Raw genomic sequence first — 21,392 nt, forward strand, 5'->3', positions numbered from 1 at the left:
GGACCAGCAGATGAACGGAGAGAACACTACCAAAATTTGATATGGTTAAGTGATTCAGAACAGATTTAAAGTGCCTCTGTTTGCATAAGTCAAATAAAGCACTCATTTAAACTGTACACCTCAATAATAAGCTTATATTATGAATTCAAGTGGCTTCATTATGGAATATAATATAACGTAGATACATAAGAATTGATATCTTTTGCCAAAAATATTGTTTATTCTGATTATTTTGTCACCACTGCTTTCATAATTAATAATGGATATTTGGCTTATCCTTTTGAACAAGTCACAAGGTTAGAATAGTTTACTAAAACTAATAAAACAGTTCTGTTAATTGAAATTGAAAAAATTGTTGGTCTAAATATTACTTAATAAACTTAAGTAAACAAGCTATAAATGTTTCTTCAACAATAAAAGTAAAAAGATTAACTGAAAATGGTTAAAAATTAATAAAGCATATATATAAAATAAAATAACATTTAAAGAGCAATATTTAAAACAGATAATGAAAAAATGAAAAGGCACATAACAAAGGTGCTCAAATTAAAAGGGTCATATGGCGCGAAAAAGTGTTTTTGTGTGTCTTTGGTGTGTAATAAGTTGCCCATACATGTATTAAACACGTAAAATTGCTAATATTAAAGTATCGGAACAAAATCATGCGTTTCAGAGAGGCGGGGCAAAGAGGAGATACTAACATGCTGGCATAGAATATACAGCGTTTTTAACCTTAAATCGTGTATACACATTCCATTGCATCTAAAATAAAGATAATATTTGTTTTAGCCGTGTCATATGATCCCTTTAAACAAAAATAAACATGAAAATTAAATATAGAAAAGAAAAATTAAACAAAACTCTGAAATCTCCAAATAGGCAAATAAAAATAAATGTAGTTGTTTTTTACTTATTTACTTTATATTGAAGTGCAAAATAAAAATATATAACAGAACAAAATTAACAAAATGTATCTAACACTGTAGTTTGTGTACAGTATATAATTTTATTGACAGAAGTAATTTCATCACAATTTTGCCAATAGATATGAGTGATAGAATATCGAACAACTGTTTGTCAATGAATACAAACAATTATGATTCCTTAAAAATGTGACTAGCAGCAAGCCATACACTGTAAATGAATCCTGAATCTTACAATCTAAGAATGAAGTCGTCATGAAATGCTGTGAATGGGAAAAGCTGAAATGAAACAAGTTTAAGTTCAAAGAATGTAAATGAAGATCATGTTCCACTATCAGCTAATTACAAAAAATATATATCACTGGTGTTTCATGAATTGTCCTTCCCCTCGAAGTTAATGGAATATATATAAATCATAGATGAATGACATTAGTTTATCACCATTATACATATGAAAACTGTAAGTCTTACTGGGTAAGTGAATGTTAAGCGCTGGCTATATTCCTTGTAGGTTCTGTACAAAAAATACATATGTAATAAAACGTATGCTTTTTAATACTACCAAAACTAACTTTCTCTCTTCATATTCACTTGTAGATACAGTAGTGACAAATACTGAGCCTTACTGTATTATGATCATGAATGCAATATGATAACATACTCAGCACAACCTTTTAAAAATGTCAATGTAAACAAATAAATAAGTATTTACAATTTGTCAGCAAGAGGAAATACAAAAGAAATGTTAACTAAAATACTAATGCACAGAAAAAAAGACAAATAAGTTACAGTAGATAGAAGTAAAGGTCTGAATATGATACATCTCCCCTAAAGGCTCTTAAAACTCGCGTTAATTTCTCTCCATACGAATAACTAAAAAGACACATACTGTATAAAGACTAAATATTGTAAAAGGAAAAACTATAAACCCTTAACACAAGGGTTTATATTCAAGATGGCAGGACACATTGTAGCATTAAAGATTTTTGTGCAACAATTATCTGAGGACTGAAAGGAATGATGTTGTCTGACCAAACTAAGGATTCATCCTTCTTGTTGTCCATGCAACGCATGTTTACTTCTTGACGGCACTTTGTGTGTAAGTTTTTATAAGGTCACTATTTGAAGAAACATTCATCTGATTTGGCTTTGATAAAATCAATGAGAGTAAATACTCCGATCCATTTTAATAATCTGCAAAGAAGATAGAAAGACAGAAAAGAGAAAGATCACAAGATGAATAAATATTGAAACCGTTATTTTATTCTTTAAAGAAATCAAATTGTTTTTACCTCTGCATTCATATTTAAGGTCCGAGAAGATGACGGCCTCCTGGGAGAAAACAAATAATCCAAGTCTCCCCCCGCCAAACGTCTTGTCATAAATGGGACCCGAATCTGCCATAATCTGCTTTCCTTCATATACAACAACTCTAGAGGAAAAAAAGATACAGAGTGTAATTAAAGTGAGTTAAAAAACACACATATATAAGGAATTACTCATATTTAGTAAAGTCTCTACCTAATGAAGCCGGTCTTAGGTCTGTGGATGAGATGCCAGCGGTAGGCGGTAAAGTCTTTCCAGCCGATATTCTTGGGGTCGTGCCACAGAGTGCGCACCTAAATGATGCATGGTAAAGTCATCCATCATTTTAAGCGCTACGTCTGAGCAATGCCTTGAATCGTTTGAATTTACTGGAGAGTTTATTGCTTGTAATGGCATAAAAAAGGAAGCTGTCAGAACTGTTAAAAGTGAAGGAAACGATCACCTGTTGCTTGGTGTTGCCTGTGTGCCATAAAGCATTGCGTAGAATTTCCCCAGTTCCTGTGGTGGAATTGACTACCTTCAGGGACACACCGGAGATGCCAAAGGACTTGAAGGGTTTGTCTTCCCAGTACGTCTGTGTGATCTGTTTCCACATCACTACGTAAAAACGTCGGCTAGACTGGTATCCAAACACGAAACCTGCGTAGTCATCATCCCGGTCGGTGTTGACGTAAAAGGTGCCACTAAAATCCACAGCGTTGAACTCGTCAAATCCTGTTAAGGTGCAAAAAGATCGGAAATCAGCAAAAATGACGTACTTTGGAATAATATGGAATTTTTTATACTGGCAACCGTCACTTACCCACGGCAATGCCAGGGTCAGAGTTGGCGGTCTGCACAAGTTCTTTGCCCTGGTTTCGAACCACCCAGTTGGGGTCAGTCTGCGTGGTCCCCTTGGGGTCAAGGTGAACCATCTGAAACTTCCGGAAGTCGGTGACGCTGATGGCATTGTTTTCCGGACACGCATCAAAGATATCCGGAACGCTGTCGTTGTCAAAATCGTTTTCGCAGGCATCGCCACGACCGTCCCCTTGTGTAAAATAAGATCGTCATAAGTAAGCATGAATAAAACATATAAGTCAAGTTTTACATGAAATATATCTTGTTTTAAAGCAGCTTCACAAGATGTCATGCTGTCTATAATCCTTTAAGAACATTAGGGTGGAATATTGTCATATTAAATATGCGGTTTAGTGTTGAGCTAGGGAATTCAAATGCGCTTGTGTGCTTATAAGGTCATATAAAGCCATATACTGCACACTTTTCTTTGTAGAACCTCTTCATAAATCACTCAAAATCCACTGACGCAGAAAATTGAATCTAAGCTTCACATCGTTTCACCATTTAATCTGCAGGCCACTGGCATCACAGTACAGCCCTTGCCAAGAGGTATTTTTCCATTTGGAAAGATGAAAAACAATGCTTTTTCCCAAAGCTTCAGACACTACTTTCCAAGCCAAAATAAACTCAAGGATCTCCATTCTCCCGTTAGACCGTGACAGCTTCAACTAACACTTGGAGAGTGTGAGAGACCCAGAAACCCTTTGGAACGCCAGGGTCAATTTTACCCCACTTAAATTTCAAATCCACTTTATATAAAAAGAGCCCAAACAGTACGCATGGCCTGACAACAGAGAACTTATGAGCATTTAGGTTTAACGTCAAACTGTGTGTATCTGCCTGAAATACCTCATAAAACACATTAAGCTTAGAGAGAGAACCAACCCAGAACGCATTTCTCTTCTGCATTTCTGATGCCAGCGAGAAATTTACGCATCTCTTATCGGCCTGCTTTTCAGGCCTTCTCTTTGATTTCCTTTTTATTGGACAGATTATTGGAAGACCCTCATAGGAAATATGAAGCATGTCCAAAACAATAGAGGCATGCACGACACAAAAATTTAAGGCAGTATTGCGCATTAAGACAAACAGGTGCTAGAGACCCAAAGGAAAATTCTAGATGTTGTTTATCGCTTGAGGATCTGCAGAGAAATTGTTCACATGTAGCTTCAGTGCCAGATATCATTTATTAAACACGCTGAACACGTCCTTTATGCAAGAGTCACACAGTCGACGGTTGTCTGAGCCAATTTATGAGCATATATTACTGTTCTCACTGTAAATAATTATGTTAGCTCCTTTTTCTCACACAAGGAACAGGCCCATGAAAAATGTAAATTCTGTCAAAATTGGCTCACTCTCATGTTGAGCCAAAACCGCAAAACTAACTTTCTTTCATAAAAGGAATTTGAATAATGGTCACGATTTTCAGTGCAATTACGAAAATGAGGAAGGTCGCAAAAAATGAACAAAAATAAGATAAAAGTTTCATCATCTAATACATTTTACGCATTATATTTGAGTTGTGATGTATATGATATCTGTATTTATGTTGCACTTCTTTTTGGTGATTTGGCATCATTTTTGATGCTTGAAAGTAAATGATTTATTTTTATTGCTATTATAATTACTTTTATGATTATTATTTAGAATTTACAGTACTCTTTACAAAATAAAGTATATACATGTAATAGAAAGTATTTGTATAATTATTACTATTATATTTATTATAGAAAACATATATTTATTATAAATACTTATAATTTTTTGTGTTCCATGGAAGAAGGTTAGGTAGAGGTTTCATACATGTTTGGAAAGAACAACATTAGACTGAGTAATAATTGTTTTTTTGTTGCTTTAGAAAAAAAAGTATTAATCCGACAGTATTATAAGAGACTACCAATACAAAAAAAAGTGGTGGTTTAAATGATTACCATCAGAGTCCACTTGGTCCTTGTTGGGAACCAGTCTGCAGTTATCTCGATCATCAGGGATGCCGTCATTATCATCATCGTGATCACAAGCGTCTCCTTTCCCATCTCCATCGTGGTCAGCTTGGTTAGCGTTGGATATGTATGGACAGTTATCCATGTTATTTTGATGTCCGTCTTCATCTATGTCCTGGTTGTCATCGCACTGGTCTCCAACGAGATCATTATCTACATCCGTCTACGGAAACACGATGGTAACATTATGATATAAGATGTTTGAACTGAAAAAGACTTGGTTTCTGGATTCTGCCATACCTGCTGTGGGTTGTGGACTAAGGGGCAGTTATCACACTGGTCACCAACGGCATCTAAATCAGTGTCCTTCTGGTCTGTGTTGTAAATGTAAGGGCAGTTGTCTTGTGCGTTTAGTATTTCTGAAAAGGAAAAAATATGAAAAGTCACAATTCTCTTGTCGCAGTCTGATCACTCAGAGTAATTTGACTTAAAGATCCAGTGTATTAAATTTAGTGCCATCTAGCGGTTAGGTTGCGAATTGCAACCAGCAGCTCACTCCGCCACTCCCCTCCCTTTCGTAGCACTACGGTGGCTGACACAGAACTAATGTATATATCGTCCTATTTTTGCTTCGTTGCCGAAGGAGATAACGTATTTACGAAATGCGTTCTGAAGAGTAGTTTGTCCATTTAAGGCTACTGTCGAAACAACATGAATAACTCCATGTTAGGGGATATGCGGTGTATGTAGATTGAAATAGCTCATTCTAAGGTAATAAAACGTCATGTAAGATCTTTATACACCTCTGAAGACATAGTAATCTATATTATATTGCATTTCAGTCAATAGATCCTACAAAAAATACACACTGGACCTTTAACAAAATCAGAATCATATGGAAGAATATCAAAGCCATCTTTTATACCATCTCCATCTATATCAATAGCGCAGGCGTCCCCTTCGCCGTTGTTGTCCGTGTCGGTCTGTGTAGGGTTGTGTTCATAGGGACAGTTATCGCAGCGATCTCCAACATCATCCTTGTCATAATCATACTGCCTGGGGTTGTACATCAAAGGACAGTTGTCCTGGAAGGATGACACAAATGCATCTATATGAATTCTGCACATATTTTATGTGACAATATGGTCTATTAACTTAAGCTGACTCACCCTTTCGTCCATAATTTCATCATTATCATCGTCTTTGTCACATGCATCTCCCTGCCCATCATTATCCAAATCCTCCTGACCAGAGTTGGGAAGAGTCGGGCAGTTATCCTGCAGAGGTCACCAAAGATATTTAATAAACACACTTGCTTCATAAACCATGTGAAAGATCTGGAGGAATCACATGACGATAAAAGTTCCACATATCAAATAAACCATATACTGTACAGATGTCAAATATTCATCTATTCTCTGTTATGAGTTCTCGATTCCACCAATATTTTCTTTTATTCGTGACGTGCACATATATTATGCTTTCGTTATTGCTTTTCTCTTGGCTCTTTGCTTCGCCACGGTGATGTCTTGCAGATTGTGGTCCTGGTTTTTCTCCGTGCTGTATCATGACACAATCAAGCAATTATCAATCACAGGAGAAGAATGATGTCATTATTTAATTTGTGTCCCGTCCTCTTCTAAAAACTCCACCACTGAGACGTTTAAAGGATATAAAATATATGATTCCGTAAGGCATAACACACGGTAAACATTCAGCCGACTCAAAACATTCCTTTATTTAATGATCTCTGGGTCCGTGCCTGACTTGATGCCATTGTCCTGTGGGCTTTATTAAGACTAAACTATATTTCTTTCCGTTTTATATTTCTTAGCTAACTTCTCACAGCAGTCACCGATCATAGCAAAACTTTAAGGTCTGGCTCCTATTGAATGAAAACGAAAATGTTCAGCCAAAGAGACCACAAAATTCAATGCTTTACTGTTTAGTATTGAACTGATGAGACAATCTGTTGGTAAACATACAACTGGATCCAAAAGTCAAAAACCCTAGTGAAAATGCTAATTTAACAATTGTATTTATTACAAATAAGGCCTATGTTATAAGCAATAAAAGTTGAGGGAAAGTGAACCCCACAAATTTGCGCAAAACCATGATCTGTGTTTTGCCAGATTGACTAAAAATGTTCCAAAGAGAATTTGTCTGCTTTATTGGAAGCCAGTAAACGTGATATTTTTTTTATAAAGGAGCGAGCATTTCAAATTCACACATTTTCTTAAAATGACCTAGATATTATTTTTTGTTGTTGTAAGTTTAATAAAAAAATTAGCACATATTTACTTTTTGTTGTTTAGAAATCCATATGCAGCTACGTAAAAAATAAGAGACCATTTCAAAGTAATTTTAAACGCTTTTCTGAATTCATTATTTATACGTTTGTGTTTAGGTAATTTTTAATTTTTAAAATATTCTTTCTATTTAAATTTATAAGCAGAAAATGAACAAGGACAAAAATAAATGCTCTGTATTTTTTCAGACCTCAAATACTTTTAGCGATAAATATTTGTAATATTTTTACATTCGGAAAAGTTCAACAATTTTTTTATGCGATAACCTTGATTTTTTTCACAGTTTTCATGAGTGAAAGAGTTTTTGTCCCTCCTGAGGTTTGAATATGTGTAAAATTCAACAGACACTGCACTGGAATGGCCACACTACAACTAGAAATGCTGATTAAATATATACATTTCTTTTTTCTGCTGCTGTATTTGCAGTTCTATACATTTGCACAAATAACCCGACACAACAGGTCAACAGCTCTAGATAATGTTGCGTTATGTAGTACCTTCTTGCAGTGGTAGGTGGCATTGGCTCCACACACAAGATCCTGATTGGGCCATCCGTCCAGATCAAAGTCCTCTCCGCATAAGATGCCATCTCCAGCATACCCGATACGACACTCGCACTTGTACATGGGGTCGCTGAAGTGGGTAAGGAAGATGCATTCTGCATACTTGTGGCAACTGTGGCTGTTGTCTTTGCAGGGGTTGTAGGGCTCACACACCTACTCATTAAAAAACGAAACTATATTTAACAACAATAACACAAACCTCAACAAAGAGATCACTATAAAGGTGTCTGTGCTGGGTGTTATATGAGATATGTGTGTGACTGACCTGTTTGTTGGTTTTAGCCGACTCGATTCCCATCCCGTAGGGTTGAGTCCCTTTGTAGCGCGGGGGGCAGGGTAGACAGTGGAATCCAGGATCAGTGTTTACACATTGCTGTAGGCCACCCACCTTATGACACACATCTGAAACCATATCACACTGCGCTCCACAACATAGAAAGAGAAAGACAAGAGAGAATCTGGATTATTAACAAGATAGATTTTTTATATTGAAAGAGTCGTTTTATGTCTTTAGATTTAGCTGTGATTGCATATATGTAAGTCACAATCTGTGTTAACAATCTGACATAATTTCCTCACCCTCTTGTCATTTCAAACCCTTTTGACTTATTTTCTTCGACAGAACACACAAAACATATATTTAGTTGTGAACTGGAACCCATTCACATGTATTGGTTTTGTGTCCATACAATAGAAGTAAAGGGGTCCCAACGCTATTCAGTTACCAGTGTTTTTTATCTCGTGTTCTGCAGAAGAAAAAAAGTCACAAAGGTTTAAAACAACAAGAGGGTGATTAAATGATTATTTTTGGGTGAACTTTCACTTAAACTTAAATGTCTGGGTTCAGTATATTCCTTTATATGCCTTTACGCTCCTCCAGGTAAACATCTTTAGTAAAAAATCAAACTCGTAAAAAATTGCACACTTTTGCAAGCGAGTCCTAAGATCGGAGGTCTAATTTTGTCTACAGTACAAACTGTGCTGAATGAGAAACAAAGTTGAATACGTATGTTCCTCTCATCAATAGTTATAACCACTTGCCTTAGCAAGTACCACAAATTATTCTGATCAAATCAAGCTGACCTCATTGACGTCTTCACAGAACGTTCCGTTGCCGCGGAAACCGTTAGGGCAGGGCCCGCACTCCCAGGATCCATCGGAGGCTGCGCTACACTCAGCTCCGGCAAAACAAGGGTTTGAAAGACAGCTATCTGTGAATTCAACACAACACTTTTGTGTGAATATCAACCGTTTTTCTTTTGTGTGTAACACTTTTTGTGTGTTTTTTTCTGTCCACAACCATAAGGATCTAATCTCAGATTTTAGAATTTTTTTACATCTTCTCTTTGAGATCATCTTCTTATTGTATCATCTTCTTTTAGAATCTGTGTAGTATTTCTTACCAATAGGGCACTCCAGTCGGTTGCACACTTCATTCTCAATAGGGTCTCCGAGACATTTCCTTCCTCCGTGCAGTGAGCGGGGCTGTTACACTCTCTAACACGGCTCTTCAGACCCCCTCCACATGTTGCCGAGCATGCTGCCCAAGGAGACCATGGTCCCCAGCCACCATCAACTATACAGAGATGTAAATGCTAAGTTATAGTCCTGTATACAGATGCCATATTGTCCTCAAATACACAGTTCATAGTGACCTATAAGCATCTGTTTTCTGAAATTTTATTTTTTGAATGATGCATTTTATAATGTGTTGTTTTATCAAGTTCAAGGCAGCGTTTTTGATGTGAATAAGTTCACATGCTTGGGAATTGGTTTTGGCTTTATTTTAAACGAAGTGTAACATTTTTTGTATTGATACACTTAATAATGTAACGTTTTAGGCAGCCTTTTTAATGTGAATAAGTCCATGTGCTTGGGATTTAGTTTTTTGTATATTTAAACTGATCATTATTAAGTTTTATTGTGTTATTTTTCAATTTAAGCAAATCGCATAGTAAAAATGAACATAAAATTTTAAGAACACAGCATGTTTGAAAGCAACCTGCAAGAATTGCTGATGTAACAGACTAATGAAACCAGGTCGATATCAAAGTTGACTACCCTTGTTTTTTAAATGGTTGAAATCATTCATTTTAGATTTTTATCTAAACCCCATGTTATATTACGCAATAGCATTGATACTTCACACTCCGAGTGCTTACCCATTGCCTGCTAATGTGGAAATAACACATAAATGCTCACATATCTCTCTCCTGGCACTCATTACTATACACTGTTAAATGCAAGCAAAATCCTCAACTTGCAAGAAATCTCAGAGAGATTTCAGTCATCACGTCTCAGTGGTGAATCTCATTCATTGGGCATGTCATAAGTATCTTTCCCATAATCCCCCGATTTAAATTGCCAGCAATTTCTGTCCCCTCCCTGCTCTAATGATAACATAAGCCCTGGAAGAAATGACATCACGCATGGATTGTTTTTCCAGGTCACATCTGAACAGCAGGGGTGGATGTGTGCGGTTGAGCTTTAATTTGGGGTTGAATTTTTGGCATTTTTGGATTGCCATACTCACCCGGGCAAGGCTCGGTCTGGCAGCTCTGTGTCTCTCGACCGTCACCGTCACAGTCTTTTCCACCTCTCTGTGGAACTGGGGCATTACAGTGGCGGATCCGTGTGATCAGACCCTCCCCACACGTCACAGAGCAGGACGACCAGGGAGACCATAAGCTCCAGCCTCCGTCCTGACGAACTGAGTGTGCAAAACACAACAGGTCTTAAAAGTCCAAAAGTATGAGCATAACAATAAATCACATACAGTGCTGTAATTGTACCTCTGCGGTCACATTTTCCCAAACTGCACTTGCGTGTCTGAATGGAGGGTCCAGCGCACGTATTGCTGGTGTCATCACAAGAGCGACCCCGCTGCTGGGTGCCACTTCCACATGTGACTGTGCATTGTGTCCACTCTGACCAAGGAGACCAGCCGTCCTCACTGTCCATTGCTGGAAAAGATATAAATCAATAAAAAACACAACAAGGTGAACGAATAAAAGAAATGTAGCCGTTTTCATTCGTCTGTACTTACGAAGGCAAACCGGACAACATTCCCCGTCGATGAAGGATGGATTGGCACATGCCACTGGAGGACAAGTGATTTGACGACAAACAACTTTTCCTTCTTGGCAGGTACATTTAGTGCAGCTATCCACAATCCAGTCCTCTTTATCTTCAAACAGGCGGCCGTCTTGCCAACACATGCTTTGCTCAGATGGGTTCTGCATCTTATTTAACGCCTCTTTCATCGCCGTGTTTTCCTCCGTCTGAAAAAGATCAGTTTGAAATAAATTACACAACACTCCATCTTCATTCTGGGAAAATCACTGCATGGAAAGTTTAAATACTTGTCTTTGAGCAATCAAACATAACCGTCAGTCAGAATAGATGATTTGTTCCTGTACGGTTATTCCAAAACGTCCCTCCCCCATTGCCTACTGTCTAAACATCACGGAATCTTACAAATGGTGCGTGGATATCATCAATGTCAGACATTGATCCAAAACTGCCACTTTACAGGACATTAATAAAAAACACAGAATTTATTAAATACTTAAACACTGTGTTGTCAAAGTTGACAAGTTTTTTAAATATTTTTGATTGGTTTATTATGTAGAAAAACCATGAAGGTAGTAATGATTAGAGGCACACCAATACTAAATTCCTCCCCCGATTATTCAGAGTCATATCTGCCAATGACGATTCTAAGGATTACATTAATATTTCTGAATGTTAATAATTCATTTAATGACTAGTAATATTGAACATCAAGCTGGTGATGTTTCTAAACATTTTCAATACAGAGCACAAATTCATTACACTTTCTTGTCCTCTCCTGATTGACAGGATGCATCAGCCCTGATTTTCAATGTTTTTAAACTAAAGGCAATTGTGTGAAAATTGCTTTTATCGACCGATCCAGATAACACATTGTAACATATTTTTGTGTCGCCCAACCTTCTGTGGTGCTAATTACTGTGCTGATATTCAAAATTTATTTTCCATTTGTCACAGTCAGAAACTTGGATTGTGAGTCCTCATTAGTCATAAAAGACCAAAAAGATAAAATGTACACTTCTGAATTTTTGGACGACTCATATTTAGTAACTGTTATGTTAAACTGTTGTTTTGAGCTCAGCATTATGCCAGTGCCTTGTCATTTCTGCATTAGAGTAATCATCGAGGATCGTCGATGGTAGAAACAAAAGATACTTGTTATTCAGCATGCTAAACTTCATAAATAAACAGTCAAATTAAAGCAAATAATTGCAACATTGTTATTGTCTGATATATCGGTGCATAATTTATGAAAATTTGAGAACTAGCTATCAGTTCGATAGTGATGATTTATAATATGAGAAGCAAGTCTACAAGTCTAATGTATTTTACAATATGTTACAAATCTACAGATACAATTAACCATAGAAATGTACTGCAGATACAACAACTGGGATTTTTTATTTCTATTGCTTCTTTTCAGAATAAAATAAAATTTGAGGGCAACATTTGCCTTTTTTACTGAACTTGTTGGAATGCATTCTGGGATTTTTATTTCTGCAGAAGGACATGTGCAGTTTTCCCTCATACATAACTTTTTTATTCTTAATTAAGTTGCCCACCTTTTGGAACAGTCTTCACGTTGGAAGGATGCCAACGGTGACTTAATACGTTGTCCCAGTAGTCAGGTTACAAGGTTTTTGGAACAAAGCGAGTGATATTGTTCAGATTCCTGCCACAGGTATGTGGGCAGACAAATAATTATGGTCCAATTACTCTGTTTATGTGCTCAGAACCAGTAAAAAACCTCATCTCGCTGCAGTGACTTCTGGTTTGTTTAACATTAGACAAAATAGGCTTATATCAACAATTTGCCAGGAAGCTTCTGTGGGCCTCTTTTCAATTACAGTTGTTAAAAGTTCAAAGACATTTACTGAAGCTATAGTCTAATCTCATTTAGGTCTGGAATGCGGTGAAGTAGGAAAAAAAATCAAGACCAAAAGCATGAAAACACTTCAAATACATATCAAATACACTTTTTGAGATATTGTTTGATATTACAAAGACAGAACAAAGTGGGTCAGGTCTGGATTTTTCAGTGGACACATCTGGATCTGTCAAAGCAAGACTCACCACTTTCTGCAAACCGTCTATGAGGTTGCTAACAACAACTCTCAGACCCTTGAGCTCCTGGAAGAGGTTGGCCAGCTCCTCACAAGAACGTTCACACATCAGTTCTGAGGAGCTTGTAGCTGGAACATCAGTGTTTTGGCCAATCACATTGGTGGCTATTGAAGATGGAACGTCCAGCACTTCTGTGCTCTCACTGACTGCGTTTGCCTCCCCTTGGAAAAGACAAAAAATGTGAACAAATTATAAATTTATGATTAATGCATGTGGTCTGAGGTCAGTTCAGCAGCTTGGGGACAACTATTACATCTGTTAGAGTTGCTGTGTGATTTGTTACATTTGTTAGAAGTACTGTGGAATGCAGAAATTTCCATCATCTGAATCTGAAAAGTGATTCCCTGTCATATATTTTCCTGAAATCTTATACAATGAGATTCTGCCATCAGAACTCTTGACTCCTCCTTAAAGGGTTAGTTCACCCAAAATAATAATTCTGTCTTCATTTACTCACCCTCAAGTTCTTCCAAACCTGTATACATTTTGTCATTATGTTAAACGCAAATAAAGATATTTTGAAGAAAGTGCAAACCCAAAAAGTTCTGGGGCACCATTGACTTCATGGTCAATGGTGCCCCAGAACTGTTGGGCAATAAACATTCGTCCAAATATTTTTATATGTGTTCAGCAGAACAACGAAATCTATACTTGTTTCCAACAACGAGGTTCCAACAAGGTTTTTTATAAATACTAACACATTAAATCTCAAATTAGTTCATATATATATATTACATGTCCACTTATTATTTGGTACATCACTATGTACACTGTAAAATCTAATTAGTTGATCTTACTTAAAAAAAGCATGCAAACCGATTGCCTTAAAAAAACTAAGTAAAGTGAAATGGTATTGTTGAGTTCAAGTAACTTAAAATATAAGTTCAGATGTACTCTTGTTGGAGTACTCAGAATTAACTATTTTTACCAATTTAAGAATTTCCATTGGATTTATTGCATCCATCATTGGAGGTTTAAGTTCACTACATTTTTTTTTACTTCACATAAATATTATTCTAAAAATGCATAAATCAAACACCTTGACTTGTGCAACACAAAATCAGCAAGAGGTGACTGATCTCAGAACTGTATGCACAGACTATGCTCATTGGTAAAAAAAACACACGAGGTTCACAGACCCAATCACATGCACCTATCTTCTAAACAGTGGTAACCACAAAACTGAAACATATGTCAAAGTCTTCTAAATATCTAAGAGAAGTGAACATTAAACACTATCAAGTCTTTAACTTTACTAAAAACATATAAAATAATCATATTTTATAAAATGTACTCTCCTAATTTAGTCTGGCGCAAAGCATGCTGGGAATCTTTTCTGCGTTCATGTAGGATCTGCTCTCCACTGCCTCTCGCTGGTGTAGTAAAGTAATTGCTTTGCATGCCGCTACTTGCTTGATTTAAGTAAAATATACTTAAGGCGAAAAGTAAGTTGTTTTATTTCCCCTGCAAGAAATCGTAACTTGTATCGTAAAATGTATACATTTTGACAACTGAGTAAAGTTAACAAATAATTTGTAATAATTTATAACAGTGAATATAGACAGATAAAAGTACAGTCAACTGGTCAGTATGTGTAAATAAATATATAATACAAGATCTACAAAACCTGATCAAAAAGTCTTGGCGCATTTTGCAATACTGATCAGCTAACTGATCTGTAGATTATACCATACATATCTACAACAACATACTGTAAGCCTTATAAAACGTGACATGGAAGAAAAAAGTGAACTGTTACAGTACATACGGTCACATCGACCTTTGTAGCTATTTCCATTCTTTACACATGACGGTTTAAAAAAGGTTAGTATAAAAAATCCCAACCATGGCCAATACCAACATTTACAGATTGATCAAGCAAAAAGCAGTACAAGCAGTGCAGATACATAAACACAATCTGGAAAAGTCGTTGTATCCCAAAACTTCTACCAACGACTCAACGAACAAGGAAAGCAGTAAATAAGGACTCAACAGGCGGTCACAGATTAACAGTGGGAATAGGGAGGCATTCGACCGTGGTGTCTGCGTTAACAGAAGATTGGACAAGCTGAAGGCTTAACACAGAGAATGCAGACTAGTTCATCAGTAGGGAGTTTTGCCAGCATGCCGACTAGACCTGTTTGCAATAAATCTTTACACACGGCGCTCAGACACACGAAGATTGTAATAGGAAGCCAAATTAAAAAGTTTCAAGGGCTCCTGTGATGTAACCCGCATGTAACCGCAAGCTATTTTAAGGCACACAGACCTATCTCAGCAATTGCTGTCTTTTGAAGCAAACAATTTTGAAGTTATATTTAGGCAGTTCAGAAAGACCACAGTATAATATAAGTATGGGTGAGGTGGTAGTGTGAATTTTCCCACTTAGCAAAAGTTGTGGCTATATGATATGTAGATGTCGCAGGGTATACTGTGAACATGCACAAAGAAAACCTTTCTAAATCGTGATCTAAATCCCTTATGTGATGCCGGCAATGTTTTTATATCTGTGGAACTCATTTAATTCTGTGTGTGTAAGCAGGAGTGCAACATTTATGTGGTTCGTTCATGTTAACTTTTACCATCAACACTGCCCCTCCTCCCTTAATGGCCTTATGACCCGTCTATTTAACCTCACACATGATCGCTTTACTTCTGACATGGTCAATTCATTCAGGTGAGCAAAGAACCTGCAGCGTTTCTTAAAATTACACCTAAAATTACGATTAAATGTTACAAAACTATATGTCGTCCTTCCTTGCAACACCAGTGTAGTAGAGTAGGCAGGGCAAGACCGGACATTCCTTACTCAATTGTGAATTAGCGCCAGCTGTGCGCACACCGGGCTCGAATCACGTAGGAGATAGGGAGCATATAAAAGGAACAAGCGACCGGACCGTCGAAGAGAGAGGAACGGGCCCGAACATATGTTAAGTTTGTATTTGTATTTATATTTGTATTTATGTTTTGTATCCGGCGGTCCGGTCGCTCGTTCCTTTTATATGCTCCCTATCTCCTACGTGACTCGAACCACGGTCTCGCCCCGCCTACTCTACTACAACCAGAAGATAATTATTTGTATCATATTTACTAATTATTTCTTTAGTTGGGTTTGTTCATGTCTCCAAAAGAGTGAAACCCTCTAAGAATGTTTATTTTTTTAAGCTAACTGTCAGAAGCTTTCCCTTGAGTAAGGAATGTAAAAAGCCTGCTCAAGAACCCATTCTTTCCAAAGCCATGAGCATCACCTCAAGCTGACGTTGACGTAAAAAAAAAATGGACATACAAATTTTAGCCGTGGACAATAGATTTAATCATTTCCTGAACAAATGTCATGACAGCAGGAAAATTTGGTTTGGTGCAACCCAAGTCTTGTGTGGTGTTTTTTCCATATTTCATCCAACCAGAAACAACCCAGAATATTTTGAATGCATTTCGGCAATTCCTTGAAAATGTCAACCTTACCAGGAAAAAATTGACTATGGTAACAGTGCAGATTTTAACATTTGGTGGTTCAAATACCCATGTGAGATCTCTCTTCAAATTTGTAAAGCATTTGTTTTTTTCCTAGTACGTGATTTTTCCTAGTCAGCCATTTTCAGGATTGTCACATCCATAACGCTTAATATTCCTCATAAATGGACACATGGAAATTAAAACAAAAAATTTTGATGTTTAGACTCTATCAACAAGGGTTCAGTAAAATATGAACAGATGGTTCAATATAATCGTAAAGAATTCATTCTCCGAACATTTTTATGTCACGTCCATAACGAAAAATGTACCTCGTGACATTTGTTTTAATTAAAGTATAAAGAAAAATGGGAAGCCCATCTTTTCAGTTTCCCTGAGGAAAGCAAAGTGTTTTAAAACAACTTGAGTTTGAGTAAATAATGACAGGATTCTTGTTTCCTTCTACTTGTGAGTTATATATTGTTTTCGCAGCAGTTTCCATTAATCAAAACTCCATCTCGATTCCAAAGGTTTGATTTCTGGGAGCAACTTTTAGTTGGCTGGCTATAAGTGTTGAAAGAATCGTAAGACTCACAAATCCATCCTACCTTGGCTTCCGAGATCACATCCGCCGTTTTCCAGAATGTCCTCAAGTGGGGTGTCAAAGATAAAACGTACATTCTGCAGTAAACCCTGAAAGAAACAACAGCAGCTGTCAGGCGTCCTATGCCAATTTCAACCGTTCACATACATCTCCCCTGGCTGGAAAGTTGGGACTAGCCATAATTTATACTCCAGAAATTTGCTTGGTATTCCCTTCACTAATGCTGACTAAGTGTAAGCATGGTCAAAATGTAAAACCAGATTAGTCACAGCTATTTAGACTACACTTGATATTATGTATCTGAACAAGTTCTAGATTGTCTCATAAATGCATGAATTCTGTAAGTGACATCATACATACCCTAAAATGGCTTTCTCGGGTGGCCCCTTTGGCCACAAACAAATGGCCGCCTGTGGCGCTCAGGTGCTCATAGAAAGGTTCATCAAGGATGAAGCTATCAATGAGCATGCAGCCAATGTACAAAGTTGCTGTCTCCCCATGCACATAAAGAGTTACGTTCTTCCACTGTGAATCTGAGAGGTCTACATCCTCAAAAGAGATCACATTGCGCGAGCCATCAGCCCACCAGTACACCAAATCTAAAGTGTTGGTTCGGCCATCCGAAATGACCTCAAACTGTCTGCGCTCTCCGGGACCCTCCAACGCGAGGATTGTGCCGCGGGACGTGCGATCCTGCCGTAGGGTGGCTGTCAGAATGAAGCCTTCGTTGTTTTGTATCTGCAACAATAGTTTTTCGAGCGCTTCAGAGTTGATAGAGGGGAGCTGGTCAAAGCGGATGAAACGGTATGCTGGGGAATCGGTGTCCTGACCCTTGAAAAGCTTTACACCGACAGTCTTGCGTGTGATCCCACTGGAGTCAAACATATCAAAAACTGTTTCATCTTCCAGCTGAGCATCTGGGAAGGGGGACATATGAGTTTTTTATTGTTTTACAGTGGCACATTAGTCACATGTACACTTTATCTACAGCATTCGTGCATCTTTGTGTTAAGTTGTGCATGTTGTAGACGATATCCCTGGCTGTTATGTGTATCAACATACTTAGCACAAACATAGAATCAAATGTATAGTTCAATGTAAGTCGCTTTGGATAAAAGCTTCTGCAAAATACTTTAATGTAAATATATCAAGTGTTGGGGCTGTAGCCAAAATGATATCAACGTAATATGCGAATACATCTAGTCTAATAGGCAAGACATTTAATATAGTAATGATAGTAAAGAGACAATTATATTGATGTAAACAACTACACATTTTATAAAACTACACAGCATTTATACAAATTTGCTATATGAGCTTCACCAATGTCTAAGGAAAAAACGATAAAAACGATAAAACGTATGATATACTACCTTGCGTTTTCACGGAGACACACAGAAGCCAAAGTGCCAACCAGGCATGACATCTTCTGAGGATCATTCTTCTTTATATCACCAAATATAATCCCCTATCAAATTCTGGTCGTTCACGTTTGAAAAAACAAATGTCCCGGTGGCTCTGCTCGACAGAAAACCAGGACAGCACACCTGGCATTAAAAAAAAACTCTATTAGCTTTGAAAACCTGCGTTATTTGGCATGCCATTCTTTGGATAGCCCCGTGCGCAATTGAGAAAACTTAGCCGTTCCCAAACCCATGCGCGTGATCTTGCGTTTAATATATATTTATTGTAGTTTATAGAATAGAGCATATCATAAATCAGTTTAATAAGCTTAAGTACATGTATATATAACGTACTTATGTGTTGCAATTACATAAAAAGTACATTGACGTCTAAAATTAAAACGGCAACAAACACCTCCTTACCTGAAGCAAAGACGAACTCCGTGTAAAGTGACAAAAAACGAACAAAAATTAAGGTAGATGTATCTGTAGATGATGTATATAACTTCTTGTTCCAGTCCGTATCGAGTTCCACAAAGGTCAGCACGAGAAAACAATCAAAAAGTCATTGCGTAAAACCTGGAGATGCCACCGGTACCCAAAGGCAAAGATTAAAATTCGCGCACGAAGCGATGGATGCACGGAGGGATGGAGTAAATCAACTTTTATTCTTAGGACATGAGATGTTACTGAACCATGTCTTTACATTCCAGTATTGATATATGATAAATCCAGATGCCGGATTCACGCGCTCCTTTCTCATAACTTATACCTCTTGAATTTTATCATGAGGGACGCGCATATTTGGTTTCAAAGGGGAGTGTTTATTGGCCGGAGGGGGTCTGAAGGAGGGGCTAGACACCCGACTGGAGAAGTTTGGATTGTTGTTGTGACAGCACGTCATGATGGATTTCATTTAGCTAATCCAGTTGCTCTGGATCAAGCCTGGGGCTGTTGGGGTAAATGGTGAAACCAAGACTACAAGCAAAGGTATGTGGTAAGGTTAAGATTGAGGTCAAGTTTATATTGAAAAGGAGTCCTTGGACACATGCCAGATGCTGCACACCATATAGAATAACAAAATATGCAGCACAAAGTACATTCTCATTCTATTTCTGACACTATTTAATACATTAAATAAAATACTGATTTCACAATATTTAAAAATAATTTTGTCCCCACAATACTAAATATATAAACATGATACATTTCAAATATTTTTGAAATACTTCATAAATACATTTACAGTTCAAAACACATGAGCGGGCACACCGACCAGAAGCTGTTGGACCAGTGAAGTCGTGTAACATTCACCGGTGAGAAAACATTACAGTAAAAAATGAATTACATTGCTACAATAACAAACAGCTCCAGGTTTCTGAATGTTTCTGGACAGGATTGCCTTCTCAGCCTTTAAACAAATCAAAGGTTTCTCATATGTTCCTGTTCCCTCGAGTCGTTTCACACAACACACAAACCAGAAAGCACTGTAATGAAAGTTGCTTTGTATACAAGTGTCCACCAAATGCAAGAGCGTAAATGATGTGGTCCTAAGGGTTTTAACCGTAACAGATGATGCTGAATGTGGGGCGCAAAAACCATTACTGAAGCAACAATGTGTTTGCAGACGTCATAGACGTATTCTGCAATCATAACTCAAGAAGTACATTTTAACCACACGACTGTCCCCACGGGGGTATGTGGGAAGCTTACTGGAATGATTTTGGTCCATGTTCAAGGCAACCCTTCCTGAAAATCATCAATCTTTATCATGAATCTTTACTTTTTGATAGGATTCTATAAAGATAAATGATGGGATTCTTAGAATGTACTTTATGGGAAATTATGTTTTGGTTAAGCGTAATGAACTGATGCACATAACAGATTCTCAAGCTCAAATAACACAGCATGGTGCCAGTAATGCCAAGTTCATGGTTTTGATTCCCAGGGAATGGAAGAACTGTGAAATACATACCTTACTGTAAATGCAATCGATGAAAGCATGCATAAAGGCATAGATGAAAATAAAGAGAGATCGGAGTTCTGCAAATATTGTAAGACATCGTATCTCATGTTGTCTGTTTTGGTCTGACATGTGAATTAAATTAGGAAGTTGTAAACATACGTCTGGTAGTATAAGAACTGTTTTGGGTGATGTACCTTTGTTGTTTATATTAAGTTTTTACATAAGATCACAACCGTTGCTGCAGAAAAATCAAGTTAACATCAAAGAATATTTATGTTTCCAAAAGGGATCATCCATGCTTTTGTGACTCCAGTTTCCATAGCGATTACAGCATAACCCAATTAAAATGTATAGCTAAGCATCTGATACCCTTCATGGAACTAATGCCCACATTACATAACAAGCAGAGATAGCTTTCCCCTCTATTCAGCTCCCAAAGTATTCATATATCTGTCATAAAAATGGAACGTTTGGCTAATGACTTCCAGACTGACGTTGCATTGTATGAGCTAACAATGAGAGAATGCTAGACGCAGTCTGTAGAATTCCCAATTAATCTCAGATAATCGTTTCTTAAGTATTTGGCCTCTGGGAAATCTTTTTTATTCTAATAATATACTTTTTGCTTATCTCACTTTGTTACCGATTGATTTTTTATGCTTCTATCCGCTTGGACAATTTACACAGTTTCCAATCTTGTAAAGTCAGAAAGGGGTATTCACGTGCCATTTTATTTTTGGGAGTAATGCAAAGCGAAAGAGGTTCCAAATGTCAGAGGACGTGTGGGTCAATCACAAACCAGAAATCCACATAGATCTTCAATTCCACATGTGATTACACAGCGCTTATGGTGATTACAGTTG

General features: G+C 37.2%; 1 protein-coding gene across 1 annotated transcript; it reads right to left on the minus strand.

Moving 5' to 3' along the window:
- Window positions 1-992: 992 nt before the first annotated feature.
- thbs2b (thrombospondin 2b) lies at window positions 993-19,312 on the minus strand. Its single transcript, XM_056771871.1, is given in 22 exon segments — window positions 993-2,117; window positions 2,216-2,355; window positions 2,445-2,542; window positions 2,692-2,963; window positions 3,052-3,279; window positions 5,024-5,258; window positions 5,336-5,454; window positions 5,961-6,120; window positions 6,205-6,312; window positions 7,842-8,060; window positions 8,173-8,325; window positions 8,991-9,118; window positions 9,311-9,385; window positions 9,388-9,483; window positions 10,441-10,617; window positions 10,700-10,870; window positions 10,954-11,188; window positions 13,053-13,264; window positions 17,165-17,249; window positions 17,521-18,077; window positions 18,534-18,707; window positions 18,987-19,312. Coding segments are annotated over 21 exon segments (3,543 nt in total). The 5' UTR covers window positions 18,601-18,707; window positions 18,987-19,312; the 3' UTR covers window positions 993-2,109.
- Window positions 19,313-21,392: the final 2,080 nt, after the last annotated feature.

Source organism: Triplophysa dalaica, chromosome 17, assembly GCF_015846415.1.
Source record: "Triplophysa dalaica isolate WHDGS20190420 chromosome 17, ASM1584641v1, whole genome shotgun sequence".
In the NCBI taxonomy this organism is placed as follows: Eukaryota; Metazoa; Chordata; class Actinopteri; order Cypriniformes; family Nemacheilidae; genus Triplophysa; species Triplophysa dalaica.